This window comes from Polyodon spathula, chromosome 4, assembly GCF_017654505.1.
Source record: "Polyodon spathula isolate WHYD16114869_AA chromosome 4, ASM1765450v1, whole genome shotgun sequence".
Classification (NCBI taxonomy): Eukaryota; Metazoa; Chordata; class Actinopteri; order Acipenseriformes; family Polyodontidae; genus Polyodon; species Polyodon spathula.
In genome coordinates, this window is record NC_054537.1 from 91,992,757 (window position 1) to 92,017,387 (window position 24,631).

Here is a 24,631-nt window from a genome sequence, read left to right on the forward strand (position 1 = left end):
TATTTGGGGATGTGACGATGCAGTCTGTTCCTTTGCCTTGGTTATGAGAATGACTGAGAAAGGAAACGGACTGTGAAAAGCGTGTTGTGAGTGTTAGGTGTTTTGTTTGTTTGTGGAAACTGTCTGTGTTTGTCACTTAGACGGCTAACACAAACCGGGAGCTGTCGCTACAGGCCAGCATCAAGGTCGGACCTCACTGCACGACTGTCACTGTAATTACCTTGCACCGCACCTGCACTCAGAGCACTCACTCTCAGGAGATGTGACCATGTTTGTGTTGTGTGTTGTTCTTTGTGTTATTATTTCAGGACATAACCCTGTGGTTTATACACTGCCAATACACATCATTGTGTAGAGCCAGCATTATTATTTAACGATCTCAAGCAGAAAAAAGAAAATAAAGAACTGATTTGAACCGTAACTTTGTGTCTGTTGGAGCGCCTGCGTCATCTGTACACCTGCGCACTGCAAACCACACAATCACAGAGCCTCAATAGGGTAGGTCCACAGACTATCTTTGGGAACTCAGTGAGCTTTGCTTCTCTTGAGTGGGAGACTGGAACACTGGAATGAGAACAAAAGAATGTACATGCAAGGAAGCCAGGGGTCTCCCCCTGCTGTCAGGAAGCAGCATTGGGGGAGTAGCATCTGGCGTGGTTGTGCTCCGAGGCTGAGAAACAGGCTTGGCTCTTGGAGGAGGAGACTGGCACAGGTGCAAAAAGAAGAGGGTGAACATGGGAAAAGAAACAAGAAAAGGTTAAGAAGGTTTTTTTTTTTTGCCACAGCCCCCCACTGGTTCGTGTAGAACATTCCCTGCGGAGCAAGAGGCCGGCACAGCCAGGCATCAGAGGTTGGGAAGTGAAATTCACTTGCCCCCAAAAAACACCAGGATCCCCACAACTGAACCACAAATGCAAAGGAAAGAGTGATAATGCTGGGGGGGGGGGTTGTCCAAGGGAGGAGAAATGAGTATGAAAGCATCAAGAATGTGTAGCAGGAAAGGGAAGCGATGATTGTTGAGCAGAATCCGGCATTGGGCTTCAGAAAGGGTACTGAAGATCTTGGGGCTGCTGCATCAGCTCAAAGCTAGCTGAGTTGCAAAATAGAATTGACCCCACCAGCACAAGCTGAAGAGATGGTGGAGGGAAGGATGAATAGGAATATCAGTTGGATGTTGTGATGGAGTGAATAGCATCAGGCATGGTGATATAGTGGAGAGAGAACTGGTCTGTGGGAATGAGGAAGCTGATGTTACTGATGGAAGAACCACCGGGGGCAGAGATGTCAATGATGAGCAGCGTCATGCCAGATATTTTTCTGGTGGTGGCGCCTATGGGGTTGATTCTGAATTGAGGAAAGGGGGTGAGGTGGGGTGGGGTGGGGAGGGGATGTTAGTGGGAGTTGAAGTGATAAGGAGGGTTGATTGTCATTTGCATGAAAGCAGACAGATGGAGGGGGAATGGACTTTGCAACAGAGGCTGCACAAGTGGAGCAAATTGAATTGGTCTGCCTTGGATGTCTTTGAGTGTTGAAGGAGGGTTTGTGGAGTGGACAGGAATGGGAATAGTGAGGCACTTCTTGAAACTTGGGGCAGAGAGATGTAGAGAGGGCTGTGGAAACACCAACACTGTGTGAGTTTGTTTAAAGGCCACAGAAAAACCTGCTGGGACCACTCTATGAGGGTGTTATGAAAGAACGTCGCGGTAAAGAGAAAAAGTAAGGACAAATTCACCAAGTGTTAGTGTTTTAAGGAACCAAGGATCACAGAATTTGAGGATGACTGACAGGTCCCTGCCGTCGACGAACATGTGATCTAGAAATTCAGATGTGGATACGAGTATAGAAATCAGGTTGATGTCTTTACCTTCAATAATGTTGCGCCGAATCTCATTTTTGACTGCTATTGTACAGCACTTGTATTCTTCAAATCATTTAGAGATTGGTTTCATCTTTCAATGTTATTTTGCTGCATGATTTAACATAAATAGGAATATTGGAAACCCTCTTCATCAACAATGGGGACCTACATGTAACATTCAAGCTATCTGTAATAAAGGGACCAAGCAGTGTATTTACAGAGGTTATACAGCAAGCGCATGGAACAAATTTAACTTTTGTCTTTTTGTTCATTTCAGGTTGAGAACAGGCCGAAGTACTATGGAAGGGAGTATGTATATTTTTTCTGTATTTTATAAATTGTAGTTATCTCTATAAACACATTTTTTAGACTATATAAATCAATCATTCAGAACCCTAGGTTTGCACGTGGTTAAATACTTGGTTTTACAATTGAAGCTGGCAGAAGATTAGTAACTATTTTATTACATAGAGTTTTGCAAGGTTAACAACCCTTCAGAACCATTTTGAAAAAGTTACATAATCATAATAAAAAAGGCCAATATTTATATAAACTTGAAATCTGGGCTGTTCTTTAGATGTAATCCCAATGTCAATCTCCTGTGTAATTTTACTTCAGTTGCAATTTTAAAGTTAACCTTGAATGACTCGATTTGCTTCTTCCGAAAGGAATTCATTGCACTTGTGTTATGCTGCTGTGTTTCTCTCCCCCATTAAGGTTTCACGGGATGATTTCTCGAGAGCAAGCTGATGAGCTCCTCGGAGGTGCTGAAGGAGCCTATCTCATTAGAGAGAGCCAGCGGCAGCCTGGATCCTACACCCTGGCTTTGAGGTTAATCATTTCATTTAACACGAGTTACATTTGTTTTAAGCACAATATTTATTTATTTATTTGCTGTTTTGTGAAACGCTACAGCTACGTGGTAGAAGAAACATAGAGTTGTCTACTATAGAGTTGCTGACTGTGGTCTCAGTTCTTCTACAAATCACAGAATTAATCAACTGAAAGGGAGATGAAGGCAGGTAGATATTTGATACAAGTCAGTTTAGTAAGATGTGTTAGTTCAGTTTATGTCTTATGTTCTCTATGCCATTTGTCACCAGTATATGTATTACGGTTGTGAAAAAAAAAAAAAAAAAAATGCCTTGAAGTAAAGTAGAAACACACATTTTAGAGATTGTATTGTACATTTTTATCAATAAGATTTGCATTCATTTATTGGCAGTGACACCACCTTGTGGTTAAGTATTGTAAAAGTCATTGTCTTATTTCCACCCTGAAAATAAATTGTTATTAGTCCACCCCCCCCACCCCCCCAAAAAAAAGTCGCATGCCAGGAAGAGAGAGAGTGTTGTTAAGTTTAGTTAGTCGTGCCTGCAGTGTATGTTAAAAGGATGTAGTTATATCATGTGATACACTAGACCTATGTAAGCTGTGTGAGAATTGTGCGCAACTGTTCAGCATCGATCATGGCTGCCTTGACCAGAAAGCACAACTCCAGCAGCAAGCAGGTCCTAATGAGTTTAAGCTCACAAACACGTGCAATGCCACAAGCAATGGAAGTGACACTGTAAAGCAATGCTGCTAAGGTAGATGTAAGGAGAAGTACATCACATTATGGAAATTCCTTTTCTAAACATACCGTGTATGTGATCTCATCCTACCAGTTGATTCATTCTGTGATTCACATGAAAACACTGCAAGCCAACTCTGCAAGTTTTCTAATTGAAAGTTACAATGTAGGTCATTTGAAATACACAATCAGTTTTCTTGTTTTAAGATTTAAGCTGCATGAACAAATCAAACTAACATCATTGGAAACTGTGGATTTATCTGGTTGAAAGCATTTTAGTTTATCCCTACAATTGAAAACATGTTTAAGAGATTGCAGTGTAATTACTGTGAATATTCTTAAAATATGAAATAATTTTAGATGACATGTTTGGGAACTAGATTGTATCATCTAAAGATGACAGGGCATTATGATTTCAAACATCATAATCAGGGATAAAAAAAAAAAAAAAAAAAAAAAATAATATATATATATATATATATATATATATATATATATATATATATATATATATATATATATATATATATATATATGAACATAATTTAGATATTTTATTTAACATCTTGTAATCAAAGAAACTACAAAATTCTGTGTGTAATATTTATAATAAAAACACATAATTTAATAGGACATGGGTTATATTTTTATAAATGTTTTGTTTTTCTATAGATTTTTCTTTACAAAAAAAATAAAGTTGAAGTTATTTTGGACATATGGCTACAAATAAACAAAACCACTTAAATACATTAGGACAAGACACTTAAATATCAACTTCAAGTGTTAGACTGCATTAAATTGTACTTATAAATTCAGCCTGCCTTGGAAAATACTCTATGTTGCCCCTAAGCCTTAAGCTGGATTTCTCTTGCAACAAGGCAATTAAGCAAAGCTTGTTTTATTATACAGTGAGGATTAACTCTTATTTACATCTACAAGAACACTTTTCTGTACAATGATTTTTTTTAACATCTTTTTTTTTTTTATAGATTTGGCTATCAGACCTTAAACTACAGACTGTTCTACGATGGAAAGCACTTTGTGGGTGAGAAGAGGTTTGAGTCGATTCATGATCTCGTAACAGACGGTTTCATCACACTGTACATAGAAACGAAAGCCTCGGAGTACATTGCGAAGATGACGACTAACCCCATTTACGAACATGTGGGGTATGCATCGCTCCTGAGAGAAAAGGTGTCGAGAAGAATTAGTAAAACGAAGCACGATTCCAAGAAGGCACTGCTTGTGAGGGTAGACAGCAACTCTGTGGAAAAGGTAAGGAGGTCCAATCTGAAAATTACAATAAATATATATCATTGATTTCAGAAATGCACTGTTTGAACCTCCATTGTGGGAGAGCGCACTAGTTCCTCACTGGGTTTATAGGCCCTGTCTTTACTTAACTGGGATGAAGTACTGGAGAGAGAATAATTTGATAATGGAGAGGAATCCTGGATTATTCACATAACAAACTCCATCACATCTGCATACCTAGCATGTTGTCAAAATACAATCCATCAATGAATAACTTTTCATTGTCATTTCTACACCACATTATGCTGTCGTTTGTTTTTTTGTTTTGTTTTTTTTGCTGCTGTTTTCTGTTCAGATAATAAAAAACATCTTTGTGTAGTTTTAAGTACTGCCCACAAGATGGCAACATAACAGTGACAGCTGTTTCCAGCTTCTCAATCCTTTTTGTGATATTCCTGCACGAGAGCCTTGCTCTTGTTTTGCTGTGCGGGTGGTTACTGGTTCACATCCAGCCTCCTGCCTTTTAAATGTGTATATATACAAACAGAACTGTGTCCTGGATATAACAACACTACAACCACTGAGAGATTCAGAATAAAAAGAGTCAGTCGTCTATCTGAGCTTTTAGTTCTGCAACACCCACAAAATAACCCTATCACTAACTGCAATCAGTATAAAGCTTAACCATTAACAGTTACTTTGAAGATAAGTATTTGTTGGAATTGCTTCACGTAGTTAAAAATGACAACCTTTGCCCTCAAGTATTAGCCAAAGCAGGAAAATGTCACTTGTGAATCAGCAGTAGTCACAGTAAAATTACTTTTGACAGAAAATGAACTCCTACTGTAGATGAGGGCTGAGAATGAGCTGTGTTCACATGTAACTATAAGCAGCCTCTTTAAATAAAAAGTTTAGGCTAGAAAGGAAATGACACCAATGCTTATATAAATTACAAGATTTGCCCAGTTACTGTAAGGTGTAAACAAACACTGATGGCGATTACAGTACTTCTGTAAATCCCTCATCCAGAAAAGATTTAGATCAGCTTTTAAAACCTAAAGTAAAACCTACAGTTGAAGCACTTCCTATCAAGGAGCTGCTGCATGAACAGAGATGGTTCTTACTTTGAGTAAACTGCTGTTAGCTGCTGTACAGTGCTGCTGAGAATTCAAATGAAATGCTTGTAAGGGAGGTACAAGCCAATTCTGAAATAATTGTGTGAGCCACGCTAAAGAAACAAGAAAAAATAGCTTAACTGTGTATTGTAACTATTCTGTAAAGGGTGAATGTCTCCTGAATGGCTGAGCAATACGGTTGACTTTCTTGCTTAATGTCACTGCCTTGTCAATCTCTGAATACTTAAAATATTGTTTTTGTATTTACATACATATTGCAAAAACGGTCATATTTTGAACATCTTATTTAAAATATTTGTTCATCTTCTGTAATTTAAATATTCACTTTTCAAAACCTTGCTTGAGAAGTGATATTTTTTAAATGATATTGAATATTTGTCCATTATATTACTTTTCTTGTTCTACACATTTTTTCATATCATAAAAAAGCACTGTATGTCATCTATCATAACATATTTCTCTGTATATTACAGTGCCACTATTTTTGGCATAAAGTGGATGTGTCCATGTGCATAGTACATTTAGAGAACCAGATAGAATGGATGGTCCTTTAACCCCACCCTTGGCAAATTTTCAAACTATTCATACTATAATAAACGTTATTTACAAAACACATACAAGACAAAACAAACCCTGCGGTGGGATACACTCCATGTCCCAGCGCCTTTCTCATATTTTATTACATCAGGATGTACTTCATGTGCAGTTCACACAAACAGACAACCACCTTAAAGGCTTCAGTAGAACAATTAGTACAGTAGTACAATTGCTTTATTATGTTATTTTACATCATAGCAGATAAATCAGCAACCATTTGACCCATGGACTTTATCCCATCATAAAACACACACGGTAGAACACTTACCCCCACACCCAACCTGGGATAAGGACTCACAACAAACTCCAATAAAAGATTTCTCTGCGCCTTGCAAAAACATCATAGCACTACATGTTTAACCTTTTACTGTATGGGTTGTCTGAGTTTTAGATACCTTTAGGGTTTTAAATACATGTAAATGTAATTAAATATGTTTAAAATATATTAATAGTTTACTTGATTTAGGTGTAAAGGTATTTTTAGTGTAATGGTTAATCCATTTAACAACCACCTATTTTAATACTTAGAAAACATAAAGTTCAAATATTAATTTGTATCAAAAGTAAATGTTTGACTTAGTTAAGGCTCAATGGTTTAACATAAACTGATTATGAAATATTATGTAATACTATTAAGTGAAGGTATTTAAGAATGCATTAATGTTTACCTGTACCCTGCAATCTGTATAAATTAATGTGATCACCCTGGCCATTCTTGAGGTCAAAAATCCACAAAGCTTCTAAATGTACTTCTGCTGTAACACAGATGGCTAAAATTTCCTTAACTAATTTAGCCATGGTGTTATCAGTGTTAAAACAGCCCAATGGAAAATGACAGCTCCACCTTATAACCTGTTGCAAATGGCCCTGCTGTCAGTGTCAGAGGTAAGCTGAAAGAGCAGACCATCTGCTTCTCATGTGGGACAGTGCAAAAAAAAGCCTTTAATGTGCTTAGTGGCAGCGTGACATACTGACACGTCTCGGTACTAAACAGAGGAATGCTGATGCTTGCACTTCTTTTAACTCTCTCCAGAATGGATGAAAGAAAGCAATAGCTGGAAGAGCCTTGATGGATAGAGAATAATTACCCAGCTGTTTTTGGTTCAACTATAATTATAAACCTGACTATAAACCATGCAAAGAAAACAAAAAGGCAATTACAGAATTTACCATTCAAAAAAATATATGAACAATTACTCATCAGTTGTCAAGGAAGGTCAGATTACAAGTGTTGATTTCATCCTTAGTTGTGGTGTACATTTTTAACTGGGACCAGTAGAGCCTGGCAAAGTATCCAAACAGTGCCATCAACAGCCACGGTGGTGTTTGTCAACTAGAAATAACAGCACAACAGGACCAGTATTTTATTTGTATTTTTTTTTTGTTCTATTTTAGTGGTTTGCAACTCCACCCTGACTGCCAGCACTATGGTCCTTGAGCAGTGGGGACAGGCTTTAATAAATAGCAGTGTCAATTCCTGTGGAGCTCACATTTTTCACAAATGATTCACCAGCTGATGCCTAAATTATGTGGTAACCAACTCTCTGGATATTCTGGTTCAAAATCCCTGCAAGAGAAGGGGGATAGAAGAAGATCTCTCAGGCTCCCAATCAGACAAACAGCGCCTTCTTGACAATACGTGTCTAGTTGCTATTTGATAAATAAGGGCAGCATCTGTATAAAAAACAAGGTCAAACTAAAATATACTAAATCAAGTAGATAAACAAATCTCAAGTACAATGAGCTATTGTACTTCACAGAACCGTATCCCGTGAAGTGCTCAGACACTGGAGATATTTTATTTGGTATATAACCTATCATGGCAATACATAATCATAGATACATTCCTAGCAAGCAGTGATGAGGCTGTTGGATTTGTACTTTCCTCTGTAATTGAATATGGGGTCAATTGATTGATTCTTCAAGATTTCCTGTTCAACAAGTTCAATGAATCTTTCACATGAAACAAAGCTGCCATTAGATATGCATATGAAAAAGACTAGGTTTATTTTATAATACAGTAGTCTCTGACCAAGGGAACACCCCTGTAACAGTAATTATGAATATGAGAATTAATTTTAACACAGTGGTTATTAACACCGCACCCCTACACACTTTGAAAAATGCACCAGCATCTCTCAATTGCTCTCTCGAAGTCAGTTTTGAAAAGATTGAATAAACCACTTGAATTTGAGTTTGGTGATGATGAGTTATGAGGTTGGAAAACAGTATGGTATCCGTTCTGAATCGGTTAGCAACGCTATCGGTGCCAAAAAAGGTGTTCTTTTAAGCAAAGTTCCTGTACATTTAGCTGGAGCATTTGCAATGGGAAAATTCAGTTTCACCACAAGGGTGTTCCCTAAGCCAAAGTATTCTCGTAGGAGGTGTCCCTATATGCAGAGACTGTATCCTAATGTCACTAGTGCCTGCATTTTGTATTGTGTTTATAAAATAAAGCAATTGGAAAATGTTTCCTGATGCTTCAGTGGATTGTTGTAGTGCTGTTTCAGTTCACATTTACAAAGTGTTGTTTCAGTTCACATTTACAAAGTCTTGGCTGAAGTCCGGTTTTGCTTGAGCTTTTGAAGTCTAAATACACTGTAAGATTTTCATGTTCCAGATGTTGACAAAAGATCACTTCATTTAAACTTTTACAGGGCAGCCTGTTTGCATTAGCGGCATAGGCCATAACAACCAAAGACTTCATCCAGAAAAGATCATCTAAATGTTATTATTGTTGTTTGGTACAGACAAAAATGACCATGAGTGTTTGTAAGGAGTTAAATGTGGTGCCCATTCGTTCTGAAACACTGCTATTGAAAGCCCCTGCTAGTACATTATAATCATAACAGCCGTTGTCATAAGTAACAGAGATTAGCAGAATGGAAGTTCAGTTCAAAGTGCATAAACATTTGCTTTATTGAACTCTACAGAGCATGCTCTGTAAAACATAAGTTAAGATTCAAGTAAAGTTCAGCTGATAAATGAACACTGTCACAAAATGACAGGCAACCTCTCCTTATGTAATATCACCAGCAAGGTTTCCTGTTTAGACGTAGTCTATTCTAATTTGCATCCGTCACAACTTTAATATAGCTTCCCTGCAGAAATCTGACAAAAACAATTCATGGCCATTTTCATAAAATAGAAACAGTAACAGCATTTAAGTTAAATGCCCTGTCGATAAACAATAGGCAGTTAACAGAATCACCATGCCACAGCATACAGTGAGAAATCTTTTGCAGGTTCAAATGATGCAACAAAGCCACTGTGATCAACTATTGCGACATGCCCCGCTTCATTGCTCTCACACACTGTATTCTCGCTGTGCACAGCTTTTATATACACCATGTATTAAAGGTTACATCATATGTTAAGTGTTATGGAATTCATGGACTAGTGTACAATATAGAAGAACAAAGGAAAATAAATGGTTAAATAGACTGTAGATAAATAGAAAATAAATAGATAAATCATTAACTATGTGGTAAGTGATATCAGAAACACAGTAATAGGGTTAAGTTGAAATAAGAGTGTAGTTACCATGGCATTAAAAGCCTACAAGTACCTCCACTGCTCAAACATACTTTCTCTTGACAATGTTAAACATACTAAAACTTTGGAAAGTTGGCTCTTTTGAGCAAGAAAGTGTGTGTTTGTCTATATATATATATATATATATATATATATATATATATATATATATATAGAGAGAGGAGAGAGAGAGAGAGAGAGAGAGAGAGAGAGAGAGAGAGAGAGTGTAAAATTCATTTTTCTCGTTAACTAATATATATATATATATATATATATATATATATATATATATATATATATATATATGATATTATATATATTTTTTATAGTTTTAAGAACACTGAACAAAAAAAAAAAAAACACCACCACCCAGTTCCCCAGTGAGCTTTTGTTCTGTAAAGTCACTGAAGGCTGCCTGCATATTTCTCCTTTGGAACACGAGAACCCGTCTGCCTGTAGAACAATTCTGGCACCAGCTGTTGCACACATTGCTCTGCCGATACAATCATCCAGAGCTTGCCTGACCCTTTCCCGTTTCCACACCATCCGCCAGGGCACAGGTCACTCGGAGGATTGAAGATGGCCAGGATCAGCTGACACCTGATGCTTAGCTGAGGGCTGGAACAAAGCTATAAAGTCGCCTCCATCCCTGTATTCAGTATTTGGGCCACCATCTCTTCTGTTAAATAAACTCCTATGAGACCAATAGCTGTAAACTACCAACCTCAGAGTAGAAGAACCTCATACCAAACCTCATTGAAAAAATAACCCCTTTTATAAATGTGTTTATTTTTTATTTATAAATCTAGAGAATAAACTATGCTGCCAGCATATCGTATGTTTTAACAAAAAGCCATGCATGTTATTGAAAAGAGGACTGGTAAAGCAACTCTATTTATTTAAAAACATGTTTTATTTTATTTATTGCATTTGTATAGCGCTTGTATTTGTTGCCACTCTTCATGTCTGCTGTAAGAACAGGTACACTGTTTTACTGCCTTTGCGTGCGTGATAATTAACTAATCCAGTAAATCATTTTGAGTGTACCAAAGTGACTTTGGCTTATGAAGATAATATGGCCTGTGGTGGTGTATGCACAAACAGCTGTGTTTTCCCAGTATACCTGGAGGTAGCTTGAAAATAGAATTAGGTCACACTGACCAAATGTAATGTAATAAACTTTTCTGTGAATTATGAATATATTGGATTGCTGGCAGATTAACATTGTTGACTAGTGATAGACAGAATAGCTATCTGTCGTCCTTCAAGGATTCCAAGTTGGTATTTATGCATGGAATGAGTGCGGGGCAGGTATCTGCACATGGAAAGTTTGGTTTATTTTTCTTTTGTGTTTTATGTTAATAGTTTGATATTAGTTAGTGGTGATTGGTCCGCTGTCGATTCCTAACCAACAGGTGGGTGTGTCCCTGCAGAGCGTCCGACTTTAATTTCAAACTATTTACATAAAACACGAAAGTAAAATAAACCAAAGCAAAAAACCTCAATCCTGTCACAGGAGGCATACAACTCAGCTGTTTCTAGCCCTGGCACAGAGGGCATGCCACTCAGCTGTTCCTAGGGATTTTAAATTGGTATCCTCATGGATTTTTGACAGTGTTTACTTTTTTTCATTGCTTTTTTTTATCACAGATAGTTCTACTTTACTACGTGAATAAGAGATGTATGTGGCATTAAAGATGTTTATTGTTTTACTTATACTCAGGGAGACGTCTGTGTAAGATAGGCATCAATTATATCTGAAGATTTGAATTTCATGACAAAGGCATTCTGTGACCATAGTCAAGCATTTACACTGTAATCAATACAGGTCATCTTAGACTTTGGTCCTCTTATCTAGTGCATTTACATGTATTGTCTGGTTTTGAATTGTATTAGTGTAGGTTGCGTAATGCTCCTTGACTCATACTTCCTGATGTTATAGTTTAAAATTATATATATTTCATATTATTCCTGCATTTTACAATGGTTGTTTGCAGTAGCTCTTTACATCTAAGAAAACATCATAAGCTTTTCCTCGTGGAAGTTTTTGAGGAGTTTAGCATAATATTAGTGCATAATATAGATGAAAAACAACAAACACAAATAATGTTTATTTATGTACTACAAATATTTTACCAGGAAAACCTTAAAGAGAAGGCCCTTATGTGAGAGAAGAGACGTCTGTCTGTCAGTATTCTCTATGGTACCTGAGTTTTGTGCACGTCCACCTGATCGCTAAGGGATCAATTTGCACATGACCACCGTGGCTTTGCTTGCCATCAGTAAAACATTACATCAGATTAAGCAACATGCATTGCCATGTTTATCAAGAGATATAGTGTATACATTTTGCAAAGTGAGGTGCTGAAAATCATTTCAGTGCTAAAATTCCATAAACTAGCCTAATGAAATTAATCAAAGTACTAGGAATATTAAACTGGGAATATTAAATAAAATGAAGCTCCATTTTGTTAAAGTTCCACACTTATATGAAAGAAGCTTTGTTGAATTTGGCAGTATAAGACATGACAAACGTTCCCCTCCCTCGTGCTGTTGAAGGGCTGCAATAGAGAACTACATCAAATATTGTTTATGCTTATTTGCTTTAGATTGTGGTGAAACAGCTTGAGCACAGTTTCATTGTTTGTCAATGTTGTTATCACATGTTTTTATAGGATTTTTTTTCTTTCTAAAATGGTAAATTAAAAGTAAATCCCGTTTGTGTTTCGTTATCCATTTAGTGAAAAAAAAGTAAAGTCTACTATTATTTTTATGTCATAAGTCAAGTACATTCTAAAACCCCCCAGCCAGACCTCATAGTTAGGTTGTATACATTTACGAGGGTGTCCCTCATATGAATCCAAATGGAATAAGATAAATCGAGCTGGTCCATATTCAAGACATACAGATTTTCCTTTTTTTTTGTGATTTTAGTAGGATCATCTGAATATGTATGTAGAAATACAATTGTATCCACCTGCTTTAGGGGTAGTCCCAGGAGGTGCCTAGACGGGTGGTTGAAATCAAGTGAGATTCTCTAGTGTTGCAGAAACAGGGGTGGCTCAGGTGGTGCGAGCTAGTGGTTGATCAAATTGAGCCCCAAGTCAAGGAGAAGAAATATTTCTGTAGGGCCCTATTCACAAAATGTTAAGGTTAATTTAAAGGAATATTTTTTGAAAGCAAATGTTGCAGTTCACAAAAAACTTTTTTTTCAGCTGTTTTAGAGAAAGTTTATTCTGAGTTGAACCTGACCTCTCTAGCCTAAGATAATGTTTATTAACACTCTTCAGAAAGAGTGAATAGAGTATGATTTTTTTTTATTTCTTTTTTTTTTTATAATTTTTGAAAATGAACAATTAGCTGTCTGAATTTTTTTCACAAATAAATGTACATTTGAAAATTGGTCCCATGAAGATTTATCAAAGTCCTTACCTGTACATTTATATCTACCAGTACCAAAAATAACTGCACACTGGGGAAATAGGTCTAAACAACTATAACTTGCTGTCTCTGTCACCAGCCTAAAACTTGAAAAAACCTCAAAATGATATGTCCTAACAATGTACTGAGCTGCTGCTCAGATGAAGGATGGCAGGAGACAGGGTTGGGTTTGCACTGAACAGTGCGCGCTAGACCTTAGATTACAGTGTAGTAATCTTCTGAATTGTTTTCAGGTACATTTTAAGAAATATATATTCTAAAAAGGACTTATTCTCTTTCTAGGAATTATTTCATGAATTGATTGATTGAATGATTGAACAGGCAAAATAACCACTCTCATAAGCACTGAATGTTAAATTGTGTCAGTGTTGTTTTTTCAATTCCACCACTTACTGTACAGTTAGCTGTGTGAAAGAGTTGTCAGTGTTTGATGTTGATGTTTTAGTAATATGTGGCACTCTGGGTGGCTTTTATTTAGATGCAGATAACTGTCTTATCAGAATGTGAGCAAAGATTTGAAAGGTACAGGTGCTTTGGCTGTGGAACAGGCCACACTGGCTCCTAACTTGCATTGCACAGCAGAATACAATCGTCTTTGCTGGCGATAGTCAATGCCTTCAAATCTATTCAATTGTGTGTATTTTAAATGAAAACACTCTCACATAGCTGGAAACAAAACAAAAAAAATATATAAACTGAAAAAAATGCTTGGCTCCTCTTAGTAATAGTCATTATTTAACTGTAGGGTTTTTTGTTTTGTTTTGTTTTTGTCAAAGACCCTTTTATTGACTTTAAGAAATGTCAGGCAAAACAAAGACGGCAGTGTATAGGTTCATAAAAGCGTGGCGCACAGGCAGGAGCCTATGTAGAGAATATCGCTCCAAATCAATCCCTTCATAGGGTCCTTCCTCAAAGGGGATTTCCACACTGTAAGATTACACTGTGAGAGGGGCTTGCAGCATTTAATCTCCCACAACCTGAGAGCAGATTGTGTTCAAACTCTCTGAGTCTGGTCCACGATGTAATTGGATGCAGCACCAGCCTTGGAACGTCTACTCTGCTTTCCTCCTTTAATGTGGTACCAAGCAGATCTGATCTTCCCTTTTGAAAGCTGCTCTCAGGGTGCGGGGCTGCTGCCCCCCCTCCCCCGCCTGGACCGCTCTGCTCTAACGGCTGGCTGGATACAGTTGCCGTGGATCTCTTCTTTCTTTGGCACATGAATGTGGTCTATTGTCTGAGGCACACTTTCCTCTGAAAACACACTTTAGCACGGGGCTGTGCCTTATTCAGATACAGAAACCCCTTGCATCACACAGGACAGCCCATTCAAATCACATGTCAGAGGCCTCAGCAGAATGGAGCACAGCTGCTGCTGGATCTTTTCTAGCTGCCTTTAGAAGACGGTTGACAAACCAAAGGGCTTCCAGCCTTAACTGCTCAGGGGAGGAAATGGAGAGACTGTGGGACCCTTGCACCACCATGACCTCTGAGGAGCTGTGGTTAGAAAGAGAACAGAACTGCACCTCAGTGCCACAAAAGTCCAAGCGGGACCGGAAGCGGCAGGAGCTCCTGGCCATGGCACTAGGGGTGAAAGCTAGTGGAAGAGGGGCAATTCTCTGGCAACCTCTAAAACTCTTTGCCTATTCACAGATCACATCGCTGGTCAGGAGGGCAGCACTGAAGGAAAACGAGAACCATTTCAACTACGAGAAGGCTCACAATTTTAAGGTAAGCGACACCTTTTAAGCTACAGCTTTTTTTGATATACTGCAATATCCTTTTTAATTGTTTTATAACCCTTTACTGTACAATTTGTTGGTAGTTCAGTAACAAGTGTCAAAATTGCTTTACTCTTTTAGACAAGGTTGCTTTCTTTAAAATATCAAACTGAAGTAGCCGAGGCAATTTCATACAATGAATGAGTTTCTACTGAGTCGTATGGGGAATCAGCACAAAGGGTTTGTGCAGTAAAGGGTTAAAGTGTTTTCTCTTTGTTTATACAGTGCTTATGTAATGCTGAATTGTACCGAAATTAGAACAGTACCCAAGGTAAATATACAGAAAAGTTGAGATTAATTATGATTGATTTAATTACAATATATACACTTCATCTTTGGCTAGAAAAGCTTGATGTTACTTTTGTGTTTGTTTTGCAGTAATGTTGCATTGTAACTTCAGTGCTACTGTACTGAATATCAGCATTTTCATGAAGCACTCGCACCTTTCATTTACATATATGTTGGTCGCAGTAACCTTGCAGGGCTAGTACTTCTATTACAGGTGTATTTCATATTTGTAGTATAACTTCCAGAGATATAGCATTATACTGCATTTGACTGCAGTAATTGACTGTATTATTTATAATACTGATATATATTATATATATATATATATATATATATATATATATATATATATATATATATATATATATATATATATATACAGCTGTGGAAAAAATTAAGAGACCACTGCAAAATTATCAGTTTCTCTGGTTTTACTATTTATAGGTATGTGTTTGGGTAAAATGAACATTTTTGTTTTATCCTATAAACTACTGACAACATTTCTCCCAAATTCCAAATAAAAATATTGTCATTTAGAGCATTTATTTGCAGAAAATGACAACTGGTCAAAATAACAAAAAAGATGCAGTGTTGTCAGACCTCGAATAATGCAAAGAAAATAAGTTCAGATTCATTTTTAAACAACACAATACTAATGTTTTAACTTAGGAAGAGTTCAGAAATCAATATTTGATGGAATAATCCTGATTTTCAAGTACAGCTTTCATGCATCTTGGCATGCTCTCCACCAGTCTTTCACATTGATGTGGACTTTATGCCACTCCTGGCGCAAAAATTCAAGCAGCTCGGCTTTGTTTGATGGCTTGTGACCATCCATCTTCCTCTTGATCGCATTCCAGAGGTTTTCAATGGGGTTCAAGTCAGGAGATTGGGCTAGCCATGACAGGGTCTTGATCTGGTGGTCTTCCATCCACACCTTGATTGACCTGGCTGTGTGGCATGGAGCATTGTCCTGCTGGAAAAACCAATCCTCAGAGTTGGGGAACATTGTCAGAGCAGAAGGAAGCAAGTTTTCTTCCAGGACAACCTTGTACTTGGGTTGATTCATGCGTCCTTCACAAAGACAAATCTGCCCAATTCCAGCCTTGCTGAAGCACCCCCAGATGAGTCAGATTTTCAGCTTTGCCCAATACCTGGTCATCTAATGGTTAGACGGAGACCTGGAGAGGCCTACAAGCCACAGTGTCTCGCATCAACTGTGAAATGTGGTGGAGGATTGGTGATGATCTGGGGGTGCTTCTGCAAGGCTGGAATCGGGCAGCTTTGGCATGAATCAAGCCAAGTACAAAGTTGTCCTGAAAGAAAACTTGCTTCCTTCTTCTCTGACAATGTTCTCCAACTCTGAGGATTGGTTTTAGCTATACATACCTATAAATAGTAAAACCAGAGAAACTGATCATTTTGCAGTGGTCTCTTCATTTTTTCAACAGCTGTGTGTGTGTATATATATATATATATATATATATATATATATATATATATATATATATATATATATATATATATACACACACACACACACACACACACACACACACACACACACACACACACACAGCTGTTAAAAATTAATACAAGGCTTGGTTTGGTCCTTCCTGGATCTAGATTCTTTTAAGACTAGATAGATTTACATCTCTCTAAGTCCATTCCCCATGTTTTCAGTGACATATGCTCCCAAATCCATATTATGTTAATGAACAGCTATGTGATAGTGAGGGAGGAGTACACCTGTTTGCTTAATGTATATAACATATATACAGAAATCGGTCGCGTATCCACCCGTCACATGTCCGTCCTAACCTTTTATCCACCATGATCAATCTCTTTTTAGATGCAGATATCAATGTTAGCTTATTATTGAACAGAGAAGATTAGTTCAGAGATTGTAGCGCCTTCCAAAGTTTTCATACACTGTGTTGTATGTGCTCCATGTGCTGCCATTGCTGGTAGTGTTATGTGAGCTGTTCAATGTGTTGATATGTAAATAAATCCTCTTCGCCTGCAGGGGTCATATCAACTTCAACCTCCGTCTCGATCTCCTGCCTGTCACTCAGTTGCAAATGTACGCACCCACATGGCAAACGGAATTAAGAATTAATACCCTGTGCCTTTCTAAACAAGGGATTTAGGGGAACTCCCTAATAAAAGCTGACTTTCAAAACAATAATTGTGTTAAGCTGTGTATAATGGCATTTAAACAGGATTCATTCATCCGCCTTTTTACATATACACCCTTACTCTGGTCTCACCACAGTCAGATATGCGACCAATTACTCTAATTGTAAAAATAAAAAATTCATTCATTAATATTTGAAGACACTTGCTTTGTAAGAGTTGCTTGTTGCAAAAATTTTCTGTGGACAGGGTTTTATCTGCTCACTTTGGCTTGGCTCCCATCCAGCAGATACTGTCCTCATTAAGAGACCAGGTGATAAGAGGTGGATCACTTTTAGAATGAAGCTAATCGCATGTGACTATACAAACCCTGCATTCGCTTTCCTCAAACATGTGGTTCACCAGACAGAACATCTATTCAGTTTTTTGCATTCCTGTCATTTTTTTTTTTTTTTTTTTTTTGTGGTTTCACTTAACTTTTAGATCGCTGTGTATTAGGACTTGACATTTGAATTAGGACTTGACATTTGTTTACATTCAGACTTTCTTTCATAGAGGAAAAAAAGAATACAGCTTGGTTTTCTGGAGATTGTCAGAACATTTGAATGTTCTTTACAAGTTGTTTTTTTTGTAAATTATGTTTTATGATTTTGACTGACATAACTATATTTGTTCAATATGTAACATCTGTAGCCTGAAACTCAATATTAAATAATTTTATCAAAGCTGATGTGCTGGTTTACGGCATCTTGCTACATTTTACTACTTCTGGTGAAACAAAGCTTTGAATTGCATTTTCAGTGTTCATTGACCAATGCAAGTAGTATCTATTCTAGAGGATCATATTCATTAGCAGGCTTTTAGAAGATGTGCCCATGATTCCTATTCACAGAATGTTCCAGTTATTGATGCTAAACCCTTTATCCATCCTTACTAGCAAGGAACAGGCACTACAGTGAAATCAAGGCTGTCCAAGCTCTCAGTAACATTATTATTCTATAGAGGTGAGGACAGCTGTATATGACGATGCATTCTTCATTATGTTCTTTTGACACTAGAATACAGAAGTTTAATTGTAACATGCCATCTCATTATTTTATACACAGACAGTTACTGCTTTAACAGTTATCAGAATGACTGTCAAGTCTGTTGCGTGACCCTAGTACTCTGTAAATACCAAACACTAGTTATGAACCTTTCTGTTTTAATATTGTTTTATTCTGTTTGTTTCTTTGAGTTACTATTGAGCTGTATGTATTATGCTTTGCTGTTTTTATCTATGCAAATACAGAACGTCTGTTCCTGCTAACCCAGTTATCTGTTAAAGTTCAATTATCAGATTATGATGTTCATGCCCCTGGGGGATGTAAAAAAGTCTCTGGCAGCTTTCAATGGATCTCATTGTGTAGATTCAAGATTTAGAAAAAAAAATAAACAAATAAAGCTCACTTGAACCATTTGGACTAGATTATGGTCAGAAACTCCTTAAAGACAGACTATCATATTAAAACATATCACTGAAAAGTTGACAGTATGCTGTGAATATGCAAAGAAATATGCAATTTACCCTTTTTTTTTATGCAGGCTTGTTCATTTTTTCCCAGGCATGCATGCAATCACATTGCTGTAAAGACTGACAACCCGTTAGTTACATTCACCTTTGACATGAATTCAAGTACACTGACAGGCAGACAAATGCCATCTCCTTGATGAGTTAGAGACTGAAAGGCACAGAGGAGTCTGGGGGGATGTCAACTGATCAGTTAACCTACCACAGAATTACATAGCTTTCCCAGTAAAAACTGCTGGGGGCAAGACAGATTCCGTAGTCCTTGCCAGTATGCTGAGATGATTAAAAGAACCCAACATGTACAAATTAAAAGCTTTGTTGAAATTCCAGGAGAACGTTATCCTTGGCTACACCATGCCAAAGTCCTGCTCAGGACCTCTTCCAGGGTTTTGCTTAACCAACTTACACACAGTCCCAGCAATCCATGGTCTACAGATCATCAAGAAATATTGAAGTATATTAACAAAACTAGCTGCACCTGGGCTCTGAATAATAAACGCTGTGTCTGTGTGACCAACGTACATTTTTAAACACAGTAATCTTTAAGGTGATTTCTTTAAACTGTGTAGTATAAAAATGCATTTACACAGTATGGGACATATAGAATGACGTTTAGTGTTCTCTTGTGTACCGGTGCTTAAGGGATGTATTTGGAGAAATATTTTAAAGTACAGGATTAGTACTGATTTGTTGTCTGATGTAACTTAAAAAGTGAGTACGAAGATTTAAGAAAAATACAGAGTCCCATTCTTCAATTGCTAATAGGGTTATTGAAATACACGCAGGAAATCAGGCCCCAGGTTACAGAACAGATTTAATGAACAAAAGGCACATTACATTTTTATAGCAAAGCCCAGATTGGGTTTCCCCCTCCCCAGTCCTGGCCATGGGCCAGTCACTCGAGACTACACCCGGCTGATTTATGCCCATTTCAGGGTCCATGTGCCATGTGAGTAGTGTTGTATGTATAAAATCTAGTGTTGTGTGCAAGCAATCCAGCCAGTTAAAACTGGACTTTTATCTTATGGCCTATTCCAACTACACCTCTCCTTAGAGATCATCCTTGTTCAATGTGCTTTGCATCCTAAAAATCTCTGTAGAGCCTGGGCACCTTCCAGCCCATAGTGCTGTTATTTATTGCCTGCTTGCAGTCAATGCTGGGCAAGTAAGCTGAAATCCCAGAGTCTGTGACTCTGGCCCTCATCAATTGTCACCTGTAAGTGCATTTTGGAACTAGCAGTCTGCTATCTCCAGTATCAGGCGCTTTACATAAAATAACACGAGTGTAGCTCTGCCAGTCCACATGCTTAGCAAACTGCTAACTGTAGTTCCATCTGAAAATGAGGTGCACAAAGTAAAAAATGTTAAAAGCAGAATACATCTTACATTTAATTGTTTCAACATCATTACTAAGGCAATTCCACATGCTGAATTTCTGATCAAGCGCTTGTCACAACTGAAGTACCCCTGTTTATACAGCACAATGTAGTGTGGAAGGTGGGAAACTACAAATTTCAGCTAATGGTGATAAAGTGAGAGTTTATCAGGTTTATTACTTTCAGCTTCTGCTGATGAGGTCACAAGAAATTGTAAGCCAATCAGATCATGTGTGAATTATCTTGTACTTCTGTTTCATAGATTATGTATTTGTTTCCTACTGGAGCTTTATCTCCCTGAGGATTCTGTGCAGTGAAAGTATGTCACATTTTAGAACCACTTTTCCAATTGTGATGGAACTTGACATCCTTTAGCACACACTTATAATTCAGGGCTATATAGATGCTACCTAACTATATGTCACACATGCCCTTTTCCATATATCTAATTTAAACAGACTTCCATTAAGTGTGCCCTGTGAATCGATTGTGAGACCACAGGGAGCCAGAGATTGAGTCTCACCACTATAAAGAGCCAGCTGTCGTGTGTCTGGCTGCTTGATTTAACACTGTAGTTTCAGCAGTAAATGAATCTGTGACAATGGAGTCAGGTATACATTGGTCAGGACACTTCAGCATGACAGCGTTTTTATCCAAACTGTTTTGCTTGCTTGGTTTTTCCATTTCTTATTTATATTGTAATGCCTGCCATTCCAGGTGGAGAGCAGGCGTGCTACATTAATCCTAATCTACTGGAAGGTCATACATGCCTCAGGAATTGCAGCTGTTACTTTGGTTGCCATCACCATAAACAACATTGTATTTTGTTTCTGTACAATTGTTATACTTATACCAGGTCCTTTTCTGATTATATTGCTTTTGATTTATAGTAAATATATAGGCACATTTTTGTCTGTATGTGTTTTGCCTTTTAACTTTATTTATGACATTTCTACCCAGATATTCACTGACAGATGACATTTGAGGAGGTGTTCACCATAGATTCTTAGCAAATCTCGCCCTACTCAATAACACTTCAGCCTAGTTTTGAGAAAGATATTTGATAAGGCTAAATACAGATAAAAAAAAAAGACTATGACATTGAACCTATATACATGCCTGTAAGAAATACTGTAGGTATTTATTTTAAGAACCCATTTGCAGTGTTAGAGAACTCCTGAGATTCCTAACATTTGTGTCTGTAGTCATTTACCTTGTTTGGGAGCTATTTGAATCATAGCTATGATTTAAAGATCAGTGTGACATGCTAATCCTGGCAGCCACACAGAAAAAAAAAACAACTACATGTCTGATTGCTGAACGTTAAGATCTTTTCGCTGTAGTTATACAGTGCCTTGAAAAAAGGAATAATTCCACCAACAATTTTATTTGCAAAAATCTTGTCATAGGCCCAATTGTAAAAAGTTTATTTTCAAAGCTGCTTAGTTCTGAGTTCAGATCAAATAAAAAGGGCCCCGGTGCCCAGTGCAGTGTGTTCAGCATTAAGATTCCCGCTGAGTGGATTGTTTCTGTTGTGCTCTCCATCTGTCACCCCATCTGCCCCTGGCCTCACTTCTTCTTTTCTTTCTCTCTTGCTCTCAGGTCCACACATTCAAAGGTCCTCACTGGTGCGAGTACTGTGCTAACTTCATGTGGGGCCTCATCGCTCAAGGAGTCAGGTGTTCAGGTAATTGTCTTCCACTCTCACAGATTCCCAGGTAGTGTTGTGTTTGAAAAAAAAAAAAAAAATGGTGAGTTCTAGATTTCACAAGGGTAGAAAGCCATTTCTGGAAACAGCACTGTGCATGAACAATAGGAGGCTCTTAGACGTCTTCCTTTAAGCTCCAACACACCAAAAAAGTTGATCCCACCCCTAGTGGGAGCGAGAAAGGACTGACAGGAATACTAAAGGAGTAGTGAGAGGCTTTACATTTTTTAAACAATCGCAATTAATCTGTTCCAGTTTCATCTTCAGACAATATGCATAAATAACAAATTAGGGTTGGGTGTAAAATCTGTGAAATAATATTGTAGCGTTCACGGGGGAAGGCAGCAGCAGGGCTGGTAGATGGCGTAATCACACTCTAGGACATAAGCCCGATATACGCTCTTTGCAAGTGAGCCGGCTCCTTTGTACAGCGGTATCAGCGCTATGCTTTAGTGCGACAGGTCCCGGGTTTGCGCCCGTTCTCCGCCTGCATGTGGATTGCCTCACCCTGTGTGATGCGCCTGCCCGCATTAACCGAGATCGCTACAATATATTCTGTGCATGGCACTGTAGATATCTCTTTTCAGATGAGTAAAAGATATGGTTAGGGTTTAAGTTAGGGCTAGTTATAAAGTCACAGTTAGGTTGAGGGCTAGGGTTGGTGTGATGAAGGTTAGAATTAGGGTGAGTGTCTGTGCTACACCAACTTTACTTTTTCACTCTGCCACCACACCAACCCATTTATCTGGCTATTAGTGGGGATGCTCCTGATTGCTTTAGGGAGTATGCATTGTCAGTTTACAGCCTCAGTATGGCAGTACAACAGTATAAAAATCAGCGCTCCGGATGAGAAGAAAAGTGGCTTCCAATCGGCCATTGATTGGTACTGAATTGTAAAGCTGAGGGAAGGACAGCTTTTCTTGTTTGGAAATCAACACATTAATAAATGTATTTATTTATTACATGGCAAGTACGAGTATCAGCACACCGCTACTTTCTCTCAATCCATCGTACTTCCTATTTTACCGAATGTTTTTATTTTTTTGGTATATATAGTATTTGACTGCCTACCAGGCAAGAACACATTCCAGGGACAATGGAAGCCATTACATACCCGTCTGCCATGGGCTGGGGTCAAATACGCCATGAACTCCTCTGATGAGCCCAGCACACTGAAGAAGGCATTAGTCTACTTGAATTAGTTTCTATAGTTCTGCCTTGGATGGGACTTTCTTATTGTCAAGATGCATTTTTATTTTCTTATCTGAAATGTGATATTTGGTATGATAATTAAATAATTTGCACTGTCATACTGATAAATCACTATGTAATATACATTACCGTAATTAATTATGCTGTGATAAAAAAAAAAAATGTGTCAGGAGCCACAGGGCTAGTATCCCTGCACTGTATTATTGCAGACATTATAATATAATTATTACGATTAATAGAAAAAAGAAAACAATAAAAAAAAAGTAAAAACATTTCAAAGTTTTTGGCAGCTGTAGCTGCCACCTATTTAACAGTAAATGAAGGACTTTCTTGGTATGGTTCCAGTTTCAGTTGCTGTAGAGGAATGTTATGTGAGTATCACTGAAACAATAATACAAAAAACAAAAAAAAAAACGAATAGAGTTTTAGGCAGAAGATGAAATGGCTTTTTCAGTGCCTTCGTTGTTTTGAAATATGATGATGATTTCAGCTTTCGGGTATGGTACTAGCCCCTCCCTGTGGGGAAGGAGGGGGGGTGGGAGTGTTGTACTGCACCTGTTCTAAGCAGGACAGGTTGTGAATGATATGATAAATGTACAGTAGAAATGAAGGGATAATCAAATCTTCACTAGCTTTAACTGAAGTGACTGAGATTCTGGAAGAGCAGTGTTTTATAACTTACCATAGACTGGCACAAGAAAAAAAGAAAGATAAATGCAAAATAAGAAAATGTTCCTAAAGAACTTCTTATTTACTGATTTGTCTTCGAAACAGACTCCTTTGTTTACATTTTTGAAAAGTAATTGTGGTGATAATTGCACTGCAAAGACATTCTACAATTCTAAAACCAGATTTTCTTGAGCAGAAGTCAAAACTACAGTGCATGCTTTAGAACTGGTATCGTACTTTTTAAACACTCTTTTGCAGACCCACCCTACAGATCACATGCTAATTTGGGTAAAAAAAAAAGAAAAAAGAAGAAGAGTTTTTAGTGGAATCTCATTATTTTAAATCCATGGAAAAATGTATATTGTAAGCGAGACACGATGCTGCTCAGAGTCCATAGAATTGGCTTGAGTTAACAAAGGGAATTATGCTTAAGCTCTGCTCACCTCACATTCCCTTCAGGGCCGCTGCCTGGTTACTGAAGGCAATCCGACACGTGATTAA

The 24,631-nt window shown here is 37.7% G+C and overlaps 1 protein-coding gene across 3 annotated transcripts in view; it reads left to right on the forward strand.

Moving 5' to 3' along the window:
• The window catches only part of chn2 (chimerin 2), a 92,264-nt gene that overhangs the window by 60,089 nt on the left and 7,544 nt on the right, over positions 1 to 24,631 (forward strand). For all 3 annotated transcript variants that reach the window (XM_041249045.1, XM_041249044.1, XM_041249043.1), the window contains 5 exons: positions 2,136 to 2,167; positions 2,576 to 2,689; positions 4,421 to 4,706; positions 15,044 to 15,121; positions 22,144 to 22,228. In XM_041249045.1, the coding sequence (XP_041104979.1) occupies positions 2,136 to 2,167; positions 2,576 to 2,689; positions 4,421 to 4,706; positions 15,044 to 15,121; positions 22,144 to 22,228 (595 nt within the window). The remainder of the gene's footprint in view (positions 1 to 2,135; positions 2,168 to 2,575; positions 2,690 to 4,420; positions 4,707 to 15,043; positions 15,122 to 22,143; positions 22,229 to 24,631) is intronic.